General features: G+C 39.5%; 1 protein-coding gene across 4 annotated transcripts in view; it reads left to right on the plus strand.

Moving 5' to 3' along the window:
* KANSL1 (KAT8 regulatory NSL complex subunit 1) overlaps positions 1-14,331 on the plus strand; it is a 185,105-nt gene that overhangs the window by 155,281 nt on the left and 15,493 nt on the right. For all 4 annotated transcript variants that reach the window (XM_068530521.1, XM_068530520.1, XM_068530522.1 and 1 more), the window contains one exon: positions 11,406-11,577. In XM_068530521.1, the coding sequence (XP_068386622.1) occupies positions 11,406-11,577 (172 nt within the window). The remainder of the gene's footprint in view (positions 1-11,405; positions 11,578-14,331) is intronic.

Raw genomic sequence — 14,331 nt, forward strand, 5'->3', positions numbered from 1 at the left:
ATATTTAGCACTTTGAAGATAATTTCATTGCCTTCCAATATTTATTGTTGTTGAAAATTCTGATGTCAGTTTAAGTGTCATTTCTTTATAGATTATCTGTATCTTCTCTCTGGTAACTTAAATCTTTACCCCAGCCCCTTACTTCTGGTTTTGTTTTTATGTTTCACAATATCAAGGGACATAGTTAGATGTATGAATTAGTTTCTAGCCACTAGGTCTTGGTGTGCACCCTCATTCTGAGAGTTCTTGTTCGTCTTGAATTTTGAAAATTTTCTAGTCATTATTCCAATTTTTTATTCTCTTTTTAAATATAGAATGTCGATTGTTGTTGATCTTCTCATTCTCTCTTCCATATTGCTTCCTTTCTTTTGATACTTTGCAATTTCATCTCTCTCTTCCTATGCTTTATTTCATGTAGTCTTCTCTGACTGTTCCTCCTCTTTATCAGTTTTTTCTCCAGCTGTGTTTAGTTTATTGGTAAACCTGTCAATTGGGTTTTTTATTTCAATGTGTACTTTTTTTTTCAGAATTTGTTACTTTTAGAAACATCCTTTTTTTCATCCTGTTCCTGTTTCATAACATATATTCCTGCCATTATCACTATGAAAAATTTTAGTATACTTATTTCAAAGTTGTTTTCTAATTGTTCTATTTCTAGCTTGCCCAGGGCCACTTCTTCCCATTTTTGCATGTACTGACTGCCTCATAACAGTCTGTGTTCTTGTATGATTTACAGTATCTTTCATGGTGAGCTCATCTGGGTCCAGGGTGAGGGAGGCATGCTTTCTTTAGGAGTCTTGTGATCCCTGGACTGTGAAAGTGTCCTTAAAGCACAGTTTTCCATTAGCTTCTGAAGAGACTTCAGGAATCTAGGTGAATTTGGAATGGCAAATCCTTAGCTTAAGGTCCCTGCATATAAATAGGTAGTATGAATTTGGACCTCTTACATGAACATGGATCAGGAGTGGGCTTTCACTTTCTCCCCGTTGGCTTTTTCCACAAAAGTCCTGGAGTAGGTGTTAAACTTCCTTGCCACTTCGCTGGCTGGTTGACCAAGACCAGCCTTGGCTTTGCATTCTTTTTCTGCTTCTTGCATCTTGCAATTTCTTTTTTTAATTAATTAATGGCTGCGTTGGGTCTTCGTTGCTGCGCGCGGGCTTTCTCTAGTTGCCGTGAGCGGGGGCTACTCTTCCTTGCGGTGCGCAGGCTTCTCACTGCGGTGGCTTCTCTTGTTGCGGAGCACGGGCTCTAGGTGCATGGGCTTCAGTAGTTGTAGCACGCAGGCTCAGTAGTTGTGGCTCACGGGCTCTAGAGCATAGGCTCAGTAGTTGTGGTGCATGGGCTTAGTTGCTCCACGGCATTTGTGATCTTCCCGGACCAGGGCTCAAACCCATATCTCCTGCATTGGCAGGCTGATTCCCAAACGCTGCGCCACCAGGGAAGCCCGCATCTTGCAATTTCTTACTCCTGATTCAGGCCTTTGGCAGAGTGATCATGTCCGTGGACTCCTCAGAATAGTTTTTTGTTTTGTTTTGTTTTTGTTTTTTTAATTTTTGGCTGCATTGGGTCCTCATTGTGCACGAGCTTTCTCTAGTTGCAGCGAGCAGGGGCTACTCTTCGTTGCGGTGTGTGGGCTTCTCATTGCGGCAGCTTCTTGTTGCGGAGCACGGGCTCTAGGTGCGCGGGCTTCGGTAGTTGTGGCACACAGGCTCAGTAGTTGTGGCTTGTGGGCTCTAGGGCACAGGCTCAGTAGTTGTGGCTCACGGGCTTAGTTGCTCCGTGGCATGTGGGGTCTTCCTGCACCAGGGATCAAACCTGTGTCCCCTGTGTTGGCAAGTGGATTCTTAACCACCAGGGAAGTCCCACATTTTTTTAATGCATAAAAGACATTGGATTATAGGGGAAACTAAGTATGTTGAAACAGTTGTTAAAATATAAACTTGTGGTATATTAATTGCTTTCTTAATGCACTAAATAACAAGATTTAGCAGCAGGTATAGTAACTGTCGTGATTTCAAAGTAGTGATGAACTCTTAGATAATTTGAAATATCTGCCACCAGTGTAATGTGATGGGTGAATCAATTTGGAGAGCACTTCATGCCATATATATGCTCCAGTCAGAGATTCATAAAAGACATTAAAGACTTAAAAGCCATTTGTTTAAAAGAAAATCTTTTGTTTCCCCAACTTATTTGACAAGGAAACCTTGGTAAAGTAATACTGATTAAGCATGCTCATGAATTACTATGATTCCAAGAGAAGCATTTCAGAACATCTGCTTCCTGCTCTGTAATCTCTTTGTAGGTGGTGTTTGCACACTTGGCAATACTGATATTTAAATTTTAAAATGAAAGCTTTAACCATCAACGTTTTCCATTTCTTAAAATCTCATTCTAAAATTACGAGTAGATGAAGTAGATGTTTTTAAGTATGCCAAAGTAAATATAAAATACAGAAACTTTATTTGCAACATTGATTTACTGATCCCATTTTGTTTTCAAACATAGTCTAAATAAGTTTATAGGAAAATAAACTAATAAAAGGTCAGTCAGGGACTTCCCTGGCAGTCCAGTGATTAAGACTCTGTGCTCCCAGTGCAGGGGGCATGGGTTCAATCCCTGGTCAGGGAACTAAGATCCTGCATGCTGCACGGTGCAGCCAAAAAAATAGTAATAATAAAATAAAACAAGTTAAAAAAAAAGATCAGTCAAATGATTGTACATTTTCTTTCATTATCTGATGTACTTGCATTGATTGTTTTAATTGCTGTGCACATACACTTGATTTTTATGTTGCATATACATACTTCTTAATATCAGTGTACTCGGCATTTTAGATGCCACATAAGAAGTGATGCCATGGTTTGCTTAACCATTCCACAGTTCATTTTTTACTATTATATACCAAGTGAGCCATGAGTGTTTTGGCACAAATTTTAAAATCTCTACCTTTTTCATTATCATCTTAGACAAGGTCCTTGGGGGTCTACTTTCCAAGAAATATTTACCAAAGTAAAAGAATCTACTGTTGTTACCAGTTCTGCATATTGCAGGTTTAGGCTATTTTAAGATTGAATCAGGTAGTACCATCTTCAGTATTGTTGGTGATTTTTGCCACTGGTAATGCTTTTGACTTTAACAGTGATTCCTACAGTTATCAGAGACTTCCCTGTTCAGATTACCCAGACTCCATAAATGATTTTTAAAGTTTGTTTGAATCAAGATCCAGATAAAGTCCATACATTCCAGTAAGTCTTTTAAGTCTCATTTTATAGGCTTCCCCTTTATTTTTTTCCTTGCAATTTAAACAGGTTTATGATGTGCTTGGATGTTGTTTTCTTTGTGTTTTCATTTGGCTTGGGTTTTGCAGTTTCTTAAATCTGTGGATTAGTGTCTTTAATCATTTTTAGCACAAACTGAACCATTATTTCTTCAAACATTGCCCTTGCCGCATTCTTTGTCTTCTCCTTATGGACCTCTGATTACAAGTATGTTGGATTTGATCACTGTGCATGTGCATTCTGTTCTGTATTTCCCTGTTATTTTTTTCCTCTGTTCCTTAATTAATCTATCCACCAGTTCTCTTATCCACACTTCTGGTGTGTCTAATAACGATGCCAAATTCGTTTTGAGTCAATGTTGGATATTATATATTTAAAAGATTTTCGCACCTCTGATGCTCTCTTTCCCGGGAGCAGATTCACCTTCCCCTGCTAGGCATATAGAACGGGAGCTGAAAACTTGACTGCAGTTAGGCACTGAGCTGAGTTGCAGCTAGGTTATAGTTTTGTTTGTTTTCACATCTTTATTGGAGTATAATTGCTTTACAATGGTGTGTTAGTTTCTGCTTTATAACAAAGTGAATCAGCTATACATATACATATATCCCCATATTTCCTCCCTCTTGCATCTCCCTCTCACCCTCCCTATCCCACCCCTCTAGGTGGTCACAAAGCACCGAGCTGATCTCCCTCTGCTATGCAGCTGCTTCCCACTAGCTATCTATTTTGCATTTGGTAGTATATATAAGTCCATGCCACACTCTCACTTCGTCCCAGCTTCCCCTTCCCCTGGCTTACAGTTTTGATAAGGCTTTGTTTCTCTCTGGTCCATTCTTAGGGCATAGCCTTGTTTCTTACTCCCATTTCCAGATGAGAGCCTGATTCGATGACCAGTGCCCTTCCCCCTCATGTATCCTGAACTCTAATTGTAGTCTCCTCATCAAAGTGAGCCTGCCAAAAATCTCTCTACTTCCCAGAGGCTTTCTGCTTAGCTTCTTAGCCTCCTGCCCATCACAGCTTCAGAATTTTCCAAATGCCTTGGGAGCAGGAGTATCTGACATGTGTCATTCTTAGTTTCCTGTCCTTCCTTTTCACTGGGAATTTGGCTCTTCAGCTCTCTAAAGTTGTCTCTTCAGCCCTACAAAATCATCAGAATCTCTGCTCATTTCTCTGTCCCCAGAAGTGACCCTCTACCAAGACACCAAATTCTAAGCATCACTCAAAATCACCCATTGTCCACAGGAAGAAGTAGCTCCACACTTTATGGTTCTATGCTCTCTGAAATCTTGACTCCTTGATGTTGTCATTGTTTTAGCATTTCTCTTGTATCTTAAAGTTGAGCTTGCTTTTTTTTTTAAATCTGGCCTTTCTAGTTCTCAGTAAGAGTGTTGGTTTGCTATAAACTATGCATTATACCCCTTTTCCTTGCAATGTATTTGTTGAGAAAACTGGGTTATTCCATTTATTTATCCAGTGGCTTACATTTTTCTGATTATATCCCTGTGGTGTAACTTTCTCGCCTCTTGGCACATCTAACAGTGTTTTTTTGGATGTTGGGCATTTAATTTTACGTGGTTGAAGCATAGGGATTGTATTATCTTCCTTTAAAGAGGCTTTGTTTTGTTGGCAGGTAAGTTACTTGAGGTTCAGTTTTTCCTTTACTAGGGAGGGTGTAGAGTAGCCTACTTTAACTCCACTAGTAAATCAGGATCTTCTGGGGTCTTTTTTGAATGCTCTGTGCCACTTGGCTGGTCACAATGGAGAAGTCTCCCTGCTTGTGTGAGCTCGGGGAACTGTTCAGTTCATAGCTCCTTCGTTGTTCTTTGCCTGACCTGGTGGAGTTTCACCCTGTACATGGGCTTCTTAGTGTTCAGCCAACACTCAAGGAAATCTCATGAAGATTTCTGGAGCTCTTTTTCTGTATGGCTTCCTCTTCTCAAGAAGTCTGCCTCATAATTACCAGTCACCTGAGCCTCTGTACTTCAGTCTCTGGGAGTGTGTTTCCTCAACTCAGTGAAACCATCACGCTCTGCTTAGAATCCCTCACCTGCTGTGCAGTCTGCAGTGTGCCTGCAGGCAGAAAGCCAAGGTAATCACAGGCCACCTCATTTGTTTCTGTCTTAAGCTGTGTGTTGTCCGGTTTTCTAGTTTACGGCTAAAGGATAAATATGATCATTCTATAAGAGAAAAATGCCCTTTTATACTATTGGTTTACCCTTAAGTATGGTTTGTGCAGAAAGAAGCATGATTCGTGTTATTTCCTTTTATCTACCAATTTTCAAACAATAAGTTGATTTCCTGCCATCTTCCAAGGGCAATCAATAAAGTCTTTGTGGAGGGGGGGGTGTGTATGATTATGAAGTCATCGATTTAAACATATTTGAGTTATTCAAGCCATTGAAATTCTTTTCTATGCTCAAATTGTCAATTTTGATTAGTGGAAGCCTCTTCAGGCTTGCTGTTGAGTTCTTTTGACTGCAGTAGTCTTGAGACCTTTCTTCTCTCTCACCATTAATATTTAATGGGAGCCTGTGCGTTGAATTTTACTAGGAGGGATAACCATAATTTGAGCCGCGTGGTTCTCAATGATTTTTTTTTTTTATAATGAATGTGTAGCACATAGGAGTGTTATGTATCAATATTATCCCTGTTACAAAGCATTATCCCAACACAAGCTCTGTGGTCCTAAGTTGTTTCTAAAACTTTTACTGTAATAAAACTGTAAATAGTCTATAGATTTTATTTTTATTTATTATTATTTTTAAATTATTTTTATTTATTTATTTATTTATGGCTGTGTTGGGTCTTCGTTTCTGTGTGAGGGCTTTCTCTAGTTGCGGCAAGTGAGGGCCACTCTTCATCGCGGTCTCTCTTGTTGCGGAGCACAGGCTCCAGACGCGCAGGCTCCAGACGCACAGGCTCAGTAGCTGTGGCTCACGGGCCCAGTTGCTCCGCGGCATGTGGGATCTTCCCAGACCGGGGCTCGAACCCGTGTCCCCTGCATTGGCAGGCAGATTCCCAACCGCTGCGCCACCAGGGAAGCCCCCTCAATGATTTTTGACCTGCCTGCCCACCCCCAAGAAACATTTGACAATGTAGTCATTTTTGGTTGTCACAGAAGGTGGGGAGGAAGGTGTTACTTGCACCATGAGTAGAGAGGTCAGGGAAGCTGCTGCTTATTTACAGTGCACAGGACATCTCCTCCCAGCAAAAAATTATCCCGCTCAAAGTGTCAGTAGTGCTGTTGTTGAGAAACCTTGACATATACTAATTTAGCTAGCATTTGTGTAGTGTTTTAATAGTTTGAGAAATCATATTACATTTCCCACAATCCCATGAAATTGGCATTATTGATCCTTTAATAACAGATGAGTAAATTTGAGGAGGTCATACCAACTAACAAGAAACTAGAATTTGGTATCGATGGTCTTTATGGTTGATGTCTTTTTTTTTTCTCCCCCCATTATAAATGAAGACAGTGTGCTTTGTATGACTACAAAGATAACAGAGAGTTGAGACCAGACACTGTTCTAAGTGATAGTTATTCTCAAAACCGCCTTATCAGATAAGCAGCTGTTATTATGGATGAAGCCATTACTTAACTTGTCTAAGGTTATACAGCTAGTAAGCAGCAGAGTTAGGTCTCAAACCCAGACAGCCTGGCCCCATTGCCCACACTTTTAACTACTGTATGTTGCCACACAGTTTTTCTTTTACAGTTTAAACATAATGTTTGTTTTATCTTTAAATCTTTAATACCTTTGGAATTTATTTTGATGGGAAGTAGGAATCCACCTTCTTCCCACCCCCCAGACCTTGATTTCCCTGATTCATTTATTGGAAAAGTCATCTCCCCCTGACCCTTTTTTTTAGTTAATTCATTTAGAAATATTGCCTGTGTTAAAAATTAAATTGTCATGTTATACATATTGTTCTATTTTTTCTTTTTGTTTAATTAATTTTTCTGCTCCTTAACCAGTAGCATATTTTTTTAAATTACTATAACTTTTAAAATGTGGTAGGGCAAATCACTCCCGTCTACCTTTGCTTATCAGAAAATTTCTGGGAACTTTTCCCCTTGGCATTTATTCTTCCAGTTTGTAGTTTGTTTAAATTACATTTGCCTCTTCTCTCTTCTGTACCAAAAACCTACTGAGTTTAAGATTATAGATTAATTTGTAGAATATTAATAATAGCTTTAAGCTTTGTGCTTAAAATTTCTAGTTAAACTTATTCCAGTATTTTTTTTATTGTTGTTATAGTCAAGAATAGACTCTTTTGTCACTTGTATGTTTCTAAATAAAAGTTACTTTTAGGAAGATGACACTTGAGAAAAACACCTGAGGTGAGGGAATGACCATGGAGCTAATAGAAGAGCCAAGTGCAGGGGCCTGTGATCCAGAAGTTTGCCTGTCATTTTGGGGAAGAAACAAGGAAGTCAGAGGAACTGGTAGCGTGAGCTAGGAGAGAAGCAGGAAATGAAGTCCGAGAGGGGATAGAAGTGACAGGTGGTATAGGGCTTTGTGTGTACCAGTGCAAGAACTTTGACTTTTATTCCTCATGAGATGAGGAGCCATTGGAAGGCTTTGAGCAGAGGACTGGCATGGTCTGACTGAGGTTGTAAAACAAGATTACACCAACTACTGTGTCAGATAACTGGAAGGAGGGACAAGCAGGAAGACCAGTTCGGAGGCTATTTAAGAAACGCATATGAGAAAAGATAGTGACTGCAGTTGAGATGGTATGAAGTGGTCAGATCCTGGATACATTTAGAAGGTGGAGACGATAGGATTTCATGATTGGTTTTGGGGTATGATAAAGGAGCTTAGGATGAGTCCAAGGATTTAAGATTGAGCAACTGGAAGTTGGGAAGAGTTAGGAGCTCAGCGTTAACTCACTAACTCTGAATGCCTGTTAAGACATCTAAGTGGAGATGTTGAATGGGCAGTGTGAAATTGTATTAATTGATGTCCTAATATCGAATACTTTTGATATCCAGGAATAAATCCCACTTGCTCATGGTAGGTTGTTTTTATTTTTTTGTGGTTTTTAAAATAAATAAATAAATAAATACATGTGTATAATTTGGCGTCTTATTTCTGTGTGTGTATATTTAAAGTTGCCCAAACTGTCCTTCAAAAAAATTCCCCAGATTTATCTCTTAATAAATTAAGATACTTTTCTATACGTCTAGGTTCTATTAACACTTCACAGTTTTTCATTCAAAAGTAAGATTGGTGTGTAAGTATGTGTGCACATACTTTTTATCAGGTTTTAAGTCAATTCTGTTTTTCTAAGAGGACTATAGAAATCTAATTTCTTTATGCCAGCACCAGCCATTTTAATTGAATAGAAATGATCTGTTCTTCAATGTTTTTAAAGACTTCACTGAGGACACAAGACTAGTCTCACCCCCTACCTTTATTTAAGGCATGTGTATTGTATTCTCTGATTAGATTGAATATAAAAATATGTAACATTTAAACATTACAGAAATGCATAATGTGGAAAATGAAAGCTCTCCTTAATCTCCTCCCCGCCATCATAGCCACGTCAGTGGTTTCTTGCACGTTCCTCTATCCTCCTTCTCTCTGCATCTCTCTACATGTTAGTGTTTTATTTGGATAACATTATTATGTCAAGACTATTTATTTTTATTTTAACTTGGCTGTGTGTATGTGTCTACACTATTGTATCCTGTATCCAGTTTATCAATTAACTAGTGCTTTTTTGAGGGGTTCTTATATGTTTGCATTTTTTCCTTTTTCTCTTTATTAGGCCAGTCTTACAGTTTATCTAATTAATTGCTGTGTTCCTATCTAACCCATTCTCTTTTTTTTTAAGGATTTATTGATTGATTGATTGCTATGTTGGGTCTTCGTTTCTGTGCTAGGGCTTTCTCTAGTTGCGACAAGCGGGGGCCACTCTTCATCACGGTGCGCGGGCCTCTCACTATCGTGGCCTATCTTGTTGCGGAGCACAGGCTCCAGACGCGCAGGCTCAGTAATTGTGGCTCACGGGCCTCGTTGCTCCGCGGCATGTGGGATCTTCCCAGACCAGGGCGCAAACCTGTGTCCCCTGCATTAGCAGGCAGATTCTCAACCACTGCGCCACCAGGGAAGCCGTCTAACCCATTCTTGAGGTGGGTTTGGGAAGGGGGGGGGGGGAAACTCTCAAAGAGCAGTTCTTAAATTTGCTGTTTCTAGCACATATTTTTTCTTTTGGTAATTTCAGCTTTTATTTTAATCTTTCTCTTAGTTTGTTCATCTTGCCATATCGTTTTTACTCTACATCCAGTCTATAAAATGGAATGCTGTGCATTGCCCACTTGGAGAGCTAGTTGATGTCATGGGTTAGTTTATGAGGAGAAAATATACCTCCCTTTTAAGATCTCTTATTCTGATTTTTATATGTTTTTCTAATCTTGTCAGTGTTTAAAGTTCTGGTGCCATTTTTGGATTCTAATTTCCTAAATCCTCCCATTCATCTCCTGCGCAGTCTGTGGTTTTTGTCCCTGCCAGCGTAGGCCCCTCTCTCTCTCTGCCTCAAAATGTTATCTCCCCCAGAAAGCCAGCCCTGGTTAAATAGGTTGCAAGAGGTAGTTTTTCCCAAAACAGTACCAGTTAATGTCTACACAGAAGTGTGTGTTTAGTTGGTATAATTTCCTTTCAAAGCCATCTACAATTGCAGCTTATTAGAATTCTTTCACTTTAGCGTAAGTTGCCCAGTCTAACCTTCACAGGGCCTTCTTTGAATGCCACCCATCTATGTCGCTGCAAGGAGGAGGCAGTTGGGGAATGTTGATAAAGACCGCATTGTTCTCATATTTATCTTTCTTCTGTGCGTGTCTGTGAAGGCAAACAGCTTTCAAGAGTTGGGTGTGCTGAAACTAAATGCACCTCTCGCAGTTGTTACAGAGTTTTGATGCTACCCTTTTGTCTTTATTATGATACTACCCTTGCTTCTAGCATCCCTTGTCATAGTGTCATTCCACAGACAAGTCCCTTCTTCTAGGACTGCATGCTACCCAGATGACTTTTTTGTGGTCATGATTTGGCAAATGCCAGACTTGTTCATCCTAACACAAGAACCTAGGGATCCTGCATTCAGCATGACCTGAAGTTTTCTCCTCAAAGCACAAAATCATAAAAATCCCATTTTTTTTTTTTAACAGTTAAATCTTTTGAAGACTTAGAGTATTTTTGACTGTGGACTTAGCTGGAGAGGTTATTTCTTATCCTGCCCGCATGTATACAAAGGAAGTTTAATGGAAATGATTTCTATCCCATTGGAATTCATCTAACACAAAGACTATGGATATGAACACTCACCATCCCAAATTCATTTTCATTACTTAAGTATGAGCTTTATAACAGTAGATTTTTAGGCTAGGTTAAAGAGTAGCTAATGAGTCCACGGAAATTTGCCATGTTGTTTCAGGCCACCTGGAAGTCTTTTTATAGCAGGAAATGGGAAAAGAACAGGAGAGGTATGGTTGGTTGTTCATTAGTATGGCTCTTAGGTGGATGAAGTTGCTGAAGAGGGCAAAGTCATGTTTCACCCAGAAATCTGGAGCCAGCTCTTCACCTTAGCAGATGGTGGAAAACCATCAAGCTGGTAGAAACATACAGGTTTTGTAAAGTGTTCTTGGTAAGCACCTAAGGGCTTCACCTAACTTGATGTCTTCATTGGAGAAGAAGCAGGTTTACTTAATTACTTTGAAGGTTAGTGTGTTGGAGAAATGGAAATCTTTTAACAAACTGATCAAACTTTTTGTTAGCGGTGTCATATATGTAGAGAGGGCCTTTTTTTTTTTTTTTTTAGCTTGCAGGTCACTTTTATTTCTGATTTTATTGAGGTATAATGGACATATAACATTATATAGTTTCAGGTGTACAACATAATGATTTTTTGTTTGTTTCCGGCCGCGCTACGCGGCATGCGGGATCTTAGTTCCCCGACCAGGGATCGGACCCGCGCCCCCCTGCATTGGAAGTGCGGCGTCTTAACCACTGGACTGCCAGGGAAGTCCCTAGAGAGGGCCTTTTGAATCTTTGGGATACTGAATGGGGAGCTGGGTTTTTATCAGACACTGAACTGTCAGTTTCGTCTGACTTTTCACAGGTTCACCGGAACAGCACGGTGCGCTCTGGCTGTGACGTGAACCCCTCCTGTGCACTGTGCGGCTCAGGCAGTGCCAGCTCCACGCCTCCAGAAATCCACTATGAAGCCCCTCTGTTGGAACGCCTTTCCCAGTTGGATTCCTGTGTTCACCCGGTTCTAGCATTTCCAGATGGTAAGAAAGTCTACATAATATAAAGTCTAATACGTGAGACTTAAAGGGTTCAAAGTGAAAGAAAGTCGGCCAAGATTCTGGTACAACCCCCAGGTACTGTCAAGGTATTGCTGTCAACAAAGGTCTTCTCTTAGAATTTTGCAAATAGATCTCCGAGACCGGAATGTGCCACTAAAACATTGCAGCTTGCTAAGAGAGAAATTCCCCTAACACTTCAAGTGGTGAGGCTAGGACAGTTGCCTCCAGCCACAACGCTTGGAGCCTGGTCTGTTATACAGAGTCTGTCTTAAAAAATGTATTATCTGTGTGTGCCATGATGTAAAACACAGCATGGGCAGCGCTGCTAAGTTGGTCTACCTGATAAGCCTCCGTGTCTGCCAGTTTTCCTTTTCCACCTCCCTTTTCATAATTGCTTTTCTCCCACTACATGAAAGTCATTCCTCTTACCCATATTGAGTCTTGCTGTGGGTCTTGCCCCCCAGAGTATAAAAACCTTGGGCAGTAGGGACACCAAAGGAACCATTTCAGAATTCATGGCTCCTGAAGAAGAATCCTGTGGGAATTAAGCAAAAGAAAGTTTTGAATAAAAAATTATGAAGACGGGGTACATTATTTTTTTGTATATAACTTATGGCAAGATTCTCTGCCTTTTCTGTCACCTTAGAATAAATATTTAGAGAATTAATAACTTACACCTGAAACTAACATATTGCACGTCAACTGTACAGTATTTAAGTTGTAAAAAGAGAGAGAATTAACAACTGAAATTAGATTTTACTGTGACTGTAGTCTGATTGAATAAGTAGGTGTAAAAGATTTTTTTTTTAGCTAAGGTAAATATTATACATGTACATGCTGAGGTGTTGGTATAAATATCTTTAATGCATGTAGTATTCTAGAAAATACAGCCTTTACAACTGTCTGAGTTTATGATTTTCTTAAAAACTACATTTCGGAATTCCCCGGTGGTCCAGTGGTTAGCACTCCATGCTTTCACTGCTGAGGGCCCGGGTTCAATCCGTGGTCGGGGAACTGAGATCCCACAAGCCTTGTGGTGTGGCCAAAAAAATTTAAAAATTTAAAAAATAAAATAAAAATTACATTTCAAATGGTGGGAGTACATGAGCAAAAATGTTGAAAACTGTTCTATAGACTACAGGAAGCCAGTGTTTTCATAGTCTGGATTTGTTTCACTGATTTGCAAATAATCTCATGATCTGGCCCCAACCTACAGAATGTAAGCGTTTCCTCTCGAATCACTGTGTTATTTTATCTATATGTTATGGTTTATATGATGGCTGTTTATGACCTTATTTTCCATTAGTTAAATTTTAAGTTCTCTGAGGATAAGGGACCATGTTTTTCTTCCTGCTCTATCCTTCATAGCACCTTACAGGTAGTCCGTACAAGTTTTTGAAAGGAAGATAACTAAAATAGGAGTCTGGGGAATGCGAATTGTATGGGATGTAAGATTTACTTAACTGACATGAGAAGAAAACCCAAGTTTTTTTTAGCATCAGTAGTATATTATCTTTTTCATAGAAGGGCAGATACTAAATAATTTAGGCTTTATGGATCATACTGGCTAGGTTTAGTCTATGTTGTAACTAGGCAACTCTGCCCTTGTAGCACAAAAGCATGTATACACAAAAGCATGTAGCACAAGACCATGTATAAGCAAGTGGGTGTGGCTGTTTCAATAAAACTTTATTTACAAAAACAGTCATTACTGATAAACTATCTTGGGAGAATCCCGTCTTCTAATTAATCAAACGTTAGATGACTGTAATCCCCTCATTCCTTATCTGTTCTTCAAATGACTGGATTCTTTCTTGGTCACCTAAATCTGTTTAGCTACTCCAAGCCTTACTACCATGACTCCCTTCAACTGTAAGAAAGGCATGGCATAATATTCTTGCTGCCACATGACTTCTAGTAAGAGTGGAAATACATAGAAATTTGAAACATACGCATAGCAAGCTAGGCAGGGGTTTAGGTCAGGAGTGGTGGAGCAGTAAATAAACTTTAGAACATAATGAGTAGAAAACACTAAAACATTTTCCTCTGTGCTTCAGATTCCAGAGTCATTGACATTTACCTTTTCTTGCCATTTGGATAATAACTTATATAACTTAAGATAATATTTGTATAGCGTTTTATAGTTTACAAGCACTTTTCTTATACTTGTCTCATTTGCTTCTCTCAGTAATCTTGTAAAGTTACTTCAGTTTTACAGATCAAGAAATAGGCTTAGAGAGGTTGTGGTTTATCTCAGGCTACATAGCTAATGTAGAAGGCTCCAGAATTCAAACTGAGGTCATCTGATACCTGTCCTTCTTTTCACTATAGTTCATGTTTCTCTCCAGCCAGGATATTAAGAGAAGTCAGGTTTCCACCTGTTTCCAGACTCTAGCTACAGACAGAGACACCAGGATGATTTGGGAACATTTCTTGAGTTACTCTCTTAGGATTACAATATTGAATTGTATGGTCTCATATTTGAATAAAGAAGGCTGAAGCCTGTAGTTATATCTGATTCTGATAAGGTCTCTTCCATACTCATTGAATATCAGCTGATAAATATGGTGATCATTCCTTCGTCAACAGTATTACCATGTATAGTTGTGAATTCTCTCTCCCATCCCCCAATCAGATATGCCCAAAACGCCTGCCTGGCATCTCCTGTTCCATCATTCAGCATCTCTGTTAGGAGGTACCCATTCCCTATTAACACTTTCTGTTCTTCTGACTGCA

The sequence above is a fragment of the Eschrichtius robustus genome, chromosome 20 (assembly GCF_028021215.1).
Source record: "Eschrichtius robustus isolate mEscRob2 chromosome 20, mEscRob2.pri, whole genome shotgun sequence".
Lineage (NCBI taxonomy): Eukaryota > Metazoa > Chordata > Mammalia > Artiodactyla > Eschrichtiidae > Eschrichtius > Eschrichtius robustus.